Source organism: Anopheles coustani, chromosome 2, assembly GCF_943734705.1.
Source record: "Anopheles coustani chromosome 2, idAnoCousDA_361_x.2, whole genome shotgun sequence".
Taxonomy (NCBI): domain Eukaryota; kingdom Metazoa; phylum Arthropoda; class Insecta; order Diptera; family Culicidae; genus Anopheles; species Anopheles coustani.
Window position 1 is genome coordinate 56,071,968 of NC_071289.1, and position 12,308 is coordinate 56,084,275.

The window sequence follows — 12,308 nt, forward strand, 5'->3', positions numbered from 1 at the left end:
AATGACCGAAAACCGGTGTGTGCCCTCCAATGCGTTTTCGCTCATTTTCCGGTACGACAACAAAATTGCTCTTCCCGCCCCGACTTATTCGCCACCTCCAGGGTATCGCCGATGATCCGCGAGTTCGTCCAGTCGATCGACGACCGCGAATGGCAGACGTCGCTGTTCTCGCTGCTCCAGAGCCAGTCCTACAATCAGTGCGAGGTCGACCTGTTCGAGCTGATGTGCAAAGTATTAGACCAAAATCTTTTCTCGCAGGTCGACTGGGCGCGGAATACGATATTCTTCAAAGATTTAAAGGTCAGTGCGTGGAAGTGATGATCTCGTTTCTGTCGTAACCATTTGGTTTATTTAATTCTATAGGTAGTGTAAATGAAAAGGTTCTCTAAAGAATCACGGGAACTCAGCAAATATGCATACGTTTGATATGTAGCTTTTGTGCGATCTGGTAGAAATGACATGAAGCCACGTTTACTCTTTAACATGTTATACTGTTCACCAAATGCAACTACTCAACGTCATCACAACAGCGACGTGAGACGAAAGACGGCAAAAAAGCCAACTTAAATCTACCCCCTCACACTGATACATACACACGCACGTACGCACCACCCATAAACCCCTCTTCCCCCCACAAAGTCACTCTCAATTTCAATCGCTGACCTACTTGTCAAGCTGAGCCGAACGTGCATTAAAAATGAATGAACAAGAAAAGTAAACGAGTGAGATAATGGTGCCCGGGGAGAGTGGAAGGGGGAAGCAAAAAATGGCAACACCACCCTCCACGGCGCATACACTTACGCATCGGGCCGGTGGTCTGCAGTCACGTCGTGTAGAGGAGAGGAAAGGGCATCCGAACCGGGGCCAGGATGGTGCGATGAATGCGCGAATGCACAAAAATATCGCCCCGCACGACGATGATGACGACGACGACGACGCTGAAGCCGCGCCGAGAAAAATGAATTTTCAAATGACACCAAAATACTCACTTCCACCAGACTCGGTGGGCTCATTTTCCCATTTCGGATCTACCCTTTTGTCGTGCCTGCTGCTGCCCTTAAGTCGCAGGGAAGCAACGCTTTGGCCATTGGGTACGCGTGAATGAGTTGGTATTTTTTGTGCTTGATTTTTTTATTGTTTTCATGCGTATGGGAAACAGTGACGCGCAAGAGGAACCCGCCTTTTGCGAGGGCTTGTATTTATGTATCTACTTTGTTCTTCAATTACAAACAACCCACGCCGCAAACCGCGTCCGAACATACGCTATGTTGCAGTTTTACTGCCTTGGCACGATCGTGTGTTTGCTGCTTTCCGTACCACCGATTTGGGTTTTGCTTCTCCTGTTTTCCTGTTCAGATGTTGTTTCGTTTCGGCATCTCTTTCCGAACTTCCGTTCATAGAAGCGGGCTACAAGAGATGGCTTGACTTTTTGAAAAGTGAGAAACGAGCGAGAAATTAAACCCTTACTTAAACAAATGTAGTTGCATCTCGACCCCCCAGTGAGTTGGGGAGAACTAGTTCGGGGCATTCTAGAAATGTGGAATGCACATTAATGCTTTGTAAATGGCTATTTTCACACTCCAACGAAGACAATTTGTCTTATAACCAATTCCGAGAAAAAGAAACAACAAATTCAGATAAAGATGCAATTTTATTAGAAGTAAAGTGTAATTTACATCAATTGGTACCTTTTTCCAGGGATTTTCCCAACATCCCCCATCCTTTTATGTTTTACCACGATCCCTTTCTCATTAGCATCTTTTATCGTTTCAAAACCGCAAATTTTGATTTTAGTAGATTATTGTCTCGAGGAAAATGTTTTATCAATGTTATTTATCGCAGATAAATATCTATATTTGTTGGCAAGGAGTTATGTAATAATGTTTAAAATGCATACTGAACAAGCTTTCCTCATCGAGTCTTTATCACCATAGGGAAAGTTCTGACTTCTTTTAACCGTACAGCACTATTCAATCGCGTAACAACAAATCAGAACAAAAAGACCAGATTGCGCCTTAACAATATATGATCGGACGTGAGGTGGTTCTTTATGTAAGCAGACTGCAATTTACCCTACCTACCTTTAAGGTTACGACTCTACGCGTTTTCCAATGTACTTATGCTCAAGTGCAATATCAGGTCGTAGCACTGTACATTAAAGGCGGCGGCAGAGTGCACAAGAAACAGCGGCTTTTGGGTGCACGCAAACAAAAAGGTAAAATAGTAACATGCACCTAAGCGGTGCAATTTCCTCTTTTCTCATCGATGCAATTGGCATGCGAAGAGGGGGTCGAGGGCGGAGGGTGAAACCGGGTGGCGTTAGTGCATAACTCTCCTACACATTTCGCAGAGCAAAAACCTTTTCCGTCCGGTCCGGTTTTAGTCGGTAGGTAGCCAAAACAAAACAAGACCACGATGGATGGCAACCTTCCGGAGCGCGGGGTGATTTGATGAATTGACGTTTAAATGCACTCTGAGGCGCATGCTGCCGTCGCTCCGTGTGTGCGTTTCGCTACCGAAGTAGGTTAAGAACAACTTGACGCCATGCACCAGCCACCTCCAAAAGGGGGAGAGTAGGTTGAAATTCGCGTGCGAAAAAAAACACACACACACACAACGAAAAAGTGCATTTCGCAGCTCACACCGTGTTTGCAGTTGCATTTTGCGCCCGTGTAAGTAGGCAACGGCCGGAACGTGCCGTATCGTCGGAAAGGGCACCGGAGCGCGGTCCGTTGGAGAGGGTGGATTAAAAAGTAAAAATAAAACGGACCCGCAACGGGGGCTTCCAAGCGCGCAAATACTGCCTCCATCCGGCGTCATCGCCTTCCGATTTCCGCCGGCGTGTCCATTGGTCACGAAAATGAAAATGTATTTCCCCCAGCAGCGGAATGTACGTGTGGCTTTGTGGCGGGTATGCGAAAGATTAAGTGTTTCACATTATGTAATTGAACCGATTGAAGGCATTTAACCTAATTTCCGCGATTCTTTCCCGTTCGGCGTTCTTGGCCGGTTCGCTCGATCAACTTCGTGCGAACGGAACCCAAGAACTTTGTGGTTTGTGTCGATTTTGTTTCGGCGCCCATTTGCTAACGGTTCCCGCGGTTAATTCGATTCCGTTTTTCCGGTTCCTTGTGAACCAGTGTGTGAGTCATGTTGTCTTCAGTTCAGACCGAATAACAGATTGTTTCAGCACGACTTATGGGGCAGAACAATTCTACGATGTGCTAATCGAGGCGTCACTTCTCGGTGTGTTGTTGATTTGCAACCCGTCAAGGGTTGGAAATTAATTAAATATGAGTAATGTGTCGTAGATTTTTTTATGTTTGTTTGAAAATTTTTAAATAACAAGAGAACGCAAGCACATTTTCATCCTCCCACCGGTTAACTAATAATTTTTTACGCATTTTTAGGAATCAATTTAGTGCGAATTTCACTACTTGCACATGGGCAGTACAACATATTCATTGATCCAAGCGCGTAACAAGGTCCAATACAAATGTCAACCAATGGAGCATACATTATTACCACGAATCAATTCAAACATCATGTAACGAGCTCGGGCTCGGGACGGACATCCAATGCTGGCTGGCCCCGGGTCGTCATGGGGGTGCCGGGGCTTCCCCCGAAAGACTCATCCAAGGATTGAAGACTTGCGGCGACAGGTCTCAAAGAAAGCGAAACCGCGAAACCCAAGGGCTATCGAAGGGGAGGGAGGATCCGTGGCAGCTGGCTGGAATGGGTGGCTAATTTATGTTTGATTAATAATTCATTGGCCACCATTCGGGCGCACTGCGAGCGCAACGAAATCGACGTTGTGACGATGGCGGCCTTCTTTGACTCCTCTACGCAATTTCCTCGACGACCGATCCTCGTTCTGGTGTCCGTTTTCCTTTGAGCTGTTCGCGAAGCAGCATGTTTCTTATTTAATTTTCGTCCTCCGGAACCCTTCTCCCCCTGTTGTTCGGCTTGGGGTTTCTTCCCGTTTGTCTCCAGGTCGTTTTTCCCTGCACCCCCTTCCCTCGGGGTCTGGAGTTTCGTCTTCCACGCACCGCAGATTCCGCTTTTCGGTGCGTAAAACGTAACGGTGTCTGGGTTGGTAGGAGACATTGGTGGGTGAGTCTCATCATCCATTTTTCATCTCGTGTTTGTTTGTGTGCGTGTGTTTGTTTTTTTCCTTTCCTATTTGTTGCTGCGTTTTCTCTTTTCCCTTTCCTTTGACGACGCGGTTGCGACGACGACGCCAGACGGATGGATCGCACGAAAATCCGTGTCAAGGTTGCGCGTTTCACCATCATCTCGCCTCGCGTGTGCTGCAACGTTCGCTGTAGGAGTGGACTTTTTTTTTCTCTTCTTTTGGTTAATTTGGGGCGAAGATTTTTTTCTCTCCCGCTCCTCTTCTCAACACGCACGGTGGCGCAAACCGGCCCAGAAATATTCCTCGGCGCATCCCCACGCGTTGGGCGTAGTATTACCCGTTGTCTTGATTCGCGAGAAGGATCCGTCTAGGGTGGAAACATCGGGGGGAGACTGTCGCAAGAGAGAGTGAGAGAGATACTGAGTGCAGACAAAGATTCGGTATATTTAAGTCACAACGATAAAGGAATGAAAAAGGTTTTCATTCGACACGGAAAATACAGAGCACGTAAATTTTAAAGCAAAAATATTTAAACTCACCCGATTCTATATGATTTTTTAAATCTTTTTATTCTGTACTTGGCATATAAATCAAAACTGTGCGCTTGATGGGGTGATTTATGCTTCACCGTGCGTTATACCAATTCTGAAAATCTAAAATAAATTTATATGTCCCACCCAGTCGGGAAGACATAAAAAAATTCCAAAATCCTTTCGCAATGCCACCGCTGGAGATCGTTGGGATATCATTCTGGGATGCAGCGGATTTTTGTGCAGACTTCCAAAAATAGGTTCAAAAATATTGCCACCAGATGGGAGTGTCCGTTGAAGCCAGAAGAGACGATAAAAAACAGATCGGGAAGATCGTCTGCCTAATTTTGCTACTTCCTTCTAAAGAACGATCGAGACGTTTACTGCGTTTCTTACCCCAGCTAAATGTGTATTTGAAACTTCGTAGGCTAAGCGTCGCCAAGGATGGACAGCATAATTGTATGCATCGAGCGTAATCACGGACGGCGCTTTGACGGCACCTGAAGGTCGCATCGAGTCACTCGTTCTGAAGGACGGCGAAACCGACATCCATTCCCTGTTTTTTTTCAGCTCTATTGCGGGAAAGGGAAGGATTTGTTTACCACCCCAAGCTGTCGATCGTGACTTGATCTGCTTCGTATCTATGCTCGAGACAGCTGTACACAAGTAGATTACACCAGAGGGAGCTCCTTTTGCGGGGTAGCCAAGAGGTAGCCCTTTTTGTTTGTATCTTTCTACGGTATCTTCGGTTCCGGTTTAGGCCAGTTATTGTTGTTTACCGTTTCGCACAACGCCATGGGAATTCCTTGCGCGTTGAAGAGAAGCGTTGACACGCGGGTGATTCATGTTCAGTTCGGTTGAGTAGGAAACTCTCCTAACGATCCTAGCGTGTATGTGGAAGATGGTATGATTATGCGCATTAGAATAGTCGGAGTGTGCGTAATGGCTTAATAATGGAAGCGTGTACGTAGCGATACAAACAGGAACACCACGATGATCCCAAGTTGTTTACTAGAACGAACCAAACAAAACAATAACAACGTACCGATGTTTTACAAGTAGACAAGCACAAGTCACATATTCAGCTGATGATTAAAAGAGTAACTGTTTAAACACAAAAGATTCGGGACCGCCTTACGCAGTCGCCGATAAGATTGGAAACTCCAAGCAATGGACTTTTTAGCAACTCTTACGGATACAAGAAGACATGTTAAAAGACTTAGAGGGACGATACTTTTCAAACCGCTTTGCCATTGTGATGTTTGTACGCAACTGAATTCCACTCCATATCCACTAGAACAAACAATTGCCTTCCAAACAACGATTAAATGTAATACAATTAAAATTTTGATACATGACAAATATATTTCAACCATAATCGAATAATGCAAAACATGTCCCTTTAATGCATCGTGTAGACTACAAAAACAGTAGTTCATTTTGGTAAATGTTTCGTTATTTTCCTTAAACTAACTTACCTTAACGATATTTCATCAAAAAAATTTGTTCGATTCGTTTGTGTCATCAGACCATTAGACAAAAATGGAGACGGTGGCATGGATTTAAACGTGTTTGAAAAATGTGTATTGTCACGTTTTAAGTAACACTATTTGAGCAATATTTCTCTACACTAAAGTAATTGAAAACATTTTGCAGAACAATTTACCATTGCAAAATTTAAAATTATAACCTGGTATTTATACACAAGATGTATAAGTTTCTTGATGGTTTCATTTTGTTGTTATTGTTTCTATAAAGAAACATTGTTTAAGAGCTTTTCATTTATTTTAACCAATTATGCATGATAGCATTGCAGAGATTGTAAAACGATCGTTTAGTGATATAGGTATCGCACAATAACGGTTCAGTTACAGAATTCCCTATCGTTCTGTTTTCGCAGTACGTTCATCTAGTGAAAGAGTCCTTTTTCTACGCGGACTGGTAACTGGAACATGTTAACTCACCCACATGTTAGCAAGAACCTACTTAGCGGATCCTAATGAATGCCTTTCAACTGCGGTTGGTTCGTTTAAAAGGATTCTTTGCTAAATTCTACCACTCCGCTGACCCACCTCCCTCGACCCTCCACGCGAACTATCGTATTCCCGCGTGCATTGCGTAACGGAACACGTTCTATTTTTCCTGCGCCGCTCTTGCTCGATGTTTTGTGTTTTGGTCTGCCCGATGTCCCAGTTTCAATCTGGACCTACTTTCCTTCCCTTCCGATTACTTGCAGCGCAATGGCTGCGGTTGTGGGGGTCCTTTCTTAGTTTCGGGAAAAACTACTTTCTCTAGGAACGGAAACTAGCACAAGCAATGCATAGGGAAGCACGTTTGCTCTAGCGCTGACTGCTTTTTATTCAATGTAACTAGCACACTCTCGGGTGCGATATGCGATACCACCATTCTCTCTTTTCAGAACGCTCGGCCTGTTTAGGACATTTTAAACCAAAACAAAAAAAAACAACGATACCTCCCGGCGATGGAAGATGCTTTTCAAAAAATGAATGTTTCATTATGTCTCCCATCAGCCAGCCCCGTTCGGCTTTCGGTCGACCGTTTTCACAGCTGGGATTTGTTGGCAGTAGAATGAGGCCATGGGGGAGGGGGCTGGTGGAGATGGCAACGCCACCCACCCCTTGGACACGTTTTGTCTAGTGTTTAATGGGCTTTTTTGTTCCTCTCATCGAAAGACCACTTCGGTGCCTAAGGCTTGGTATCCTTTTTCAAAGATTGTATTTTTGAACCCTCCCCGCATGCAAAGGGCTTTCAGGTGTAGGCATCGTGGAAGGACGTGATCGGTTCTAGGGTTCTGTCTCTGTGTGCATGATTTGATGAGAGTGTGCACCAAGAACGCTTGAGCGATGCACCTGTGCACTCTTCAGCGCTCCCCGTGCAAGGATGCAAAATAATCGACTACACACGCCTCCGTGGTGCAGAATGTAGTTCATATCGCTTTCCACCAAGAGGGGTTGGTGGGCAGGGTGGGAGGCAACTGAAAATAAATTCTTCTCGCACCCGCAAACTGGGTCAATGGGTCAACTGCGCCACTGCAGACCGCCCGTGCCTAGACCCGCGCCAGGAATCGGAAAGGATGGAAAAAGGATGTAAAGCTCGCTCGGTACAAAATCCGTTACAGTTGCCCCCTCGGTTTAGCCTGCTAGGGAAACCTCCCTCCCTCTCTCCCTCCACCATAAGAGGAAATGAGGCTAGTATCAATAACTGGAGCGCCTAAGCGCCTCGGCTGAATTTAATCCGTTCCATTCCAATCTTGCTGAGTGAGTTGATTTTTCCCTCGAGAGACTTGGTTTGCTTGCTTGGTGGTGTTTGAGCGCCAGAGAAGGTCAAGTGGTCAAGTGTTAGAAGGGACAGTTTTTTTTCAGTTTGATGAATTTAAAATTCACTAAGACTATCATTAATTTTCAGTGTGCCTTGCGTTATTTTGTAAAATGCCAGTGTATTTGTTTCTCTAACTGTACTCTAACATACAGTTCAAAGTATGGTTATTTAGCTTTAATCTTGTTTGTAAGATCATGAATCAATTCATACATATCACGCCAAAGGTTCGTAGCCTTTGACGCGATGTGTATGAAAAATGACAACTCGTTTCGATCGAAGTCCGTGCTGATGCTGGTAGTTTTTTCAAACAATAATTCTTATTTTCATATTATTAAATTAATCAAACAGTTAAATCCATAAGTCGAAATATTTTTGTAGTATAATGGCAACGGAATTGAATTGAATTGAATTTATTTTAATTTAGTTTTTTATAAAGATTTATTCATTCATACAAATTGACCAATGGCTCTCAGATTAGTTTGTTGACATATTAATTTAGTACAATCTTCATACTCGATGAGTTCTAATGACTTTGTTGTAAAATTACATTGAAACATCAAGCTTTTAGTTTGATTAACACACGTTGTCCGATCTAATTGATTAAATGGACCATAATATATCATTTCCACACGTTCCATTTTACACCTACATAACTTTCTATTTTAAGAAATCATTATTAAAATAGAGGTGACTCTACGGTCCACGGCAACTTTTGTAATCGTAGTGTAAAAGCAAAAAAAAACAGCCAGGCTCCGTTGTGTGGAGCCTAAAGGGGGGAAATTAGGCCCATCGAAAGGGAAAATCGAACCGAGGGAGAAGAAAAGAACAACTTCATTTAGCGAGCAATTGAACTTAAATTGCACCGCGAACCCGCGGTGGAAATGCGAAGAAAAGAAGACAGAACAACAGCAGTAAGAAAATAAAAACCGGCCCCAAAATGTTCAAATTGGTTCGGGGTCGTTTCGTCGTGAGATGCGGTATACGCGCGCATCGGATATTGCAATGAGACAACGGCGCTGAGGCAACAACCCGGCGGTGGCGTTGGCGGGGGTTCCACCAATCCGTAAGCTGCTAGCGAATCCAAACCGAACGCCGGCCTATGAGCCTCTGTGCTTCAATGATGGTAACTCCGATTGGTGAAAATCTGGGCCATGGTCAAGTGATTGTGGCAGCCTATTGTGGCGTTGTTTTCGATTTTCGACGTGTCTCACACCACATCCCTCCCATCGTTGTCCGTTGGCGGCGACGGCTTCACAACGCTGTAGTGCAACGCTTTGGCTGTGGCAGGAGGCCATCGATGACGATGACGTCAAGTGGTGGAGCCGTTGGGTTTTGCCGAGCAGCAGCGTCGTCTCGGTACGCAAACCGAAGGAACGTTGAGCGTCCTCTTCGAGCGAAGCCTGCCGTTTTGTAGAGCTGACGAAACTTTCGTAGCTTCGAACCGGATTGAGCAAGCTAGTTTTCTTTTTCTGTAGCTGAAGGACATCGACGAAATACGGTTTCATTCGTGTGACTCTTACTTCGCAAGCTATAAGGCCAGGGGGTTGAGTAGACTAGTTGGAAAATAGATTTAAACAATAGGAAAACATAATACATCATTTAGTGCCTATTAGCGCCGTAATTTAAATCACAACGAACACAAATAGTTAACCGCTTCTCTATCACGTTCATCCGCAGGTGGACGATCAGATGAAGCTGCTGCAAAACAGCTGGTCGGACATGCTAGTGCTGGACCACATACACCAGCGGTTGCATAACGGGCTGCCGGACGAAACCACCCTGCACAACGGGCAGAAGTTTGATCTCTTAGGTTTAGGGCTGCTGGGCGTACCGAGCCTGGCGGAACACTTCAACGAGCTGCAAAACAAGCTGCAGGAGCTTAAGTTTGACGTCGGGGACTACATCTGCATGAAGTTCCTGCTGCTGCTTAATCCCGGTAAGTATCATCGGTATCACGGTGCGTGCGCGAGGCTAGTTTCAGCTTTCAGCTCACAGTGTCCTTACGTCTCCAATTTGTCCGTTTTATTTTTCCTCCAGACGTCCGGGGGATCACCAACCGCAAGACAGTCGTCGAGGGGTACGAAAACGTGCAAGCTGCCCTGCTGGACTATACCCTTACCTGCTACCCGTCAGTGCCTGTAAGTCGTAACCTACGTTCCACGTCACCATGTCGAGTTGCCCCGCTAACCAACAATCCCTTTTTATTCTTCCTTCCGCGTGCAGGACAAGTTCAGCAAGCTGCTAAGTATTATTCCGGAAATTCACGGAATGGCTGCCAGAGGCGAGGAACATCTGTACATCAAACACTGCGCCGGAAGTGCCCCGTCGCAGACGCTGCTAATGGAGATGCTCCATGCGAAGCGGAAATGAACCGCTCGTCCACGGATCGAACCGGATCATCTTCATCAACAGCAGCTGCGGCGGCAGTGGCAACGGCTTCCGCAACTCGGCCGGCAATTACCATCACATCACACGCCACCGATCGGAGGGTGGCATCAGATGGAGGAGTGATCGCCCCACGACGCCACACGAGTCCTGAAACAGACAGACGACCGAGGGATGACGAAATTCTATTGCGACGAGTACTACTACGGGGGGGAGAGAGAGGGAAAGCCACTTGCAGTACGGCCACTTCCCAGCATCGCGATTTCAGTATTTTTCTCCGTTGTCCTCCCCTCAACACCCGGGAGTCCCTTTAGGGAACAGGGGGCCGCAGTCCGTGTTAAGAACCCGCGCTTGTACATATGAAAAGAAAAAACAACATTAGGTGACACGAGCAGTTCCCTGCGCCTTCAAGAACAGACACACAAACAAACACACGCAAATTGTCATTTATCGTTTTTTTTATTTTTTATTGAAATCTTGTCCGCTTGCGTGTGTGCTGCTGCACCGATCAGGTGATCTTTTTCGCACTGCAGAAGTCGATCCACGCTCTTTGAAAATGCAAAATTTTTCGATATACTTATACTTTTTTAATTCTACACGTTAAGTACACACCATAGTTGCGGTAAAGTCTCTTTTTAAACCCCGAATCGTCGCGACTAGTTTTTTCTTGTTTTGTTTTTCTTTGTTTAAGGTGGTATTAAGGGTTAGTTTGTAGGGATTATAGTGGTAGATATTGTTGTGTCGATCATACCACGCTGGCGTTGGCAGAAACGCAGAAAAAACGATGCAAAAAGAGCACCACGAATGCTTATCCACTCCTATTAATGAGAAGTAAAAGGCATGCAGAAAATAATTAAGATTATCATCAAAGAAAGGGGCGTGCTGTAGGAAGGCTCGAAAATATAAACATATATAAAAGGGATACATATTGTGAACCAAGGTGATTTAGGAGAAAACTAACAAATTATTGCAGAAAAATCCATTCGGAGGCTCCGACACACGCGAGCTTGCGATGGGGAATTGTTCCCTCTGTTCGGTTCTTTTTGTTTTCATCTCTTACGGACCCGTGAGCAGTAAGTGCAATGTCAAGTCATTTTACAAGAAGATAATGAAAACGTCGTATTCCTTTTTTTTCGGAGATTCACGAAAGCTTTGCTCCGGAAGAGAGTATACAGCATCATAACCACAAGAACATTCGTTACCATTGCATCTCAGAGGAAGTGGGAATAAGATTTTTATTTCTATTTATTGTTTACGTGGAGCGAAGTTTTGTTGCAGGTTTAAAATACGGTAGCCATCTACCATGGCGCCCATGCAGAAAGTTATTTTATTATCAGCACCTCAAAGAAGAATAGGCCCATTCACGGAGGTACGCTTGAATCCACACTTACCCGCCATAAAAGTATGTTGTTTTTTTTCTAAAGAGGCAATTAGTAAAACCATTGGTAATTCGTAGAGGCGAAACTAACAGAAAGCATTATCTAAAAACCAAAAATAAAAATCGCACACACCAACACAAATCATATCGAAATAGTTTGCTATCGGATCGGAATGTAAACGTTCGTAAACAAATCTGACAAAAACATAAAACGTGCACAATCATTTATTGTTTCGGCTACACTTTTCTTCTTTCATCGACGTGTTAATTTTTGCATGCGGGAGAGCTAAAAAAGCTTACTTTTGCTGTACCACAAAACGGGAGGAAACATTGTACAGAGTTATGTAAATTATCGATCAGATAAGGAAACGCTTATGATAAGGGAGTAAATGGGGGTAAATTAGAGCGCACTCTTTTAAAATGTTTATGTTGCTAATGCGCAGAACAGAAGGAAGCAACAAGTAAAAAAAGAGAAACAAACACATGTGTTAATAGTGATCTAGAAGAAGCAAGCGTGCGCAAGCGAAACAGATGAAGTGTG

The 12,308-nt window shown here is 44.6% G+C and overlaps 1 protein-coding gene across 12 annotated transcripts in view; it reads left to right on the forward strand.

Annotated features, from left to right (window-relative positions):
* LOC131267009 (nuclear hormone receptor FTZ-F1-like) overlaps positions 1-11,903 on the forward strand; it is a 109,407-nt gene extending 97,504 nt beyond the window's left edge. For all 12 annotated transcript variants that reach the window (XM_058269742.1, XM_058269740.1, XM_058269752.1 and 9 more), the window contains 4 exons: positions 102-300; positions 9,682-9,940; positions 10,042-10,142; positions 10,228-11,903. In XM_058269742.1, coding sequence (XP_058125725.1) covers positions 102-300; positions 9,682-9,940; positions 10,042-10,142; positions 10,228-10,374 — 706 coding nt within the window. In that variant the 3' untranslated portion in view covers positions 10,375-11,903. The remainder of the gene's footprint in view (positions 1-101; positions 301-9,681; positions 9,941-10,041; positions 10,143-10,227) is intronic.
* Positions 11,904-12,308: the final 405 nt, after the last annotated feature.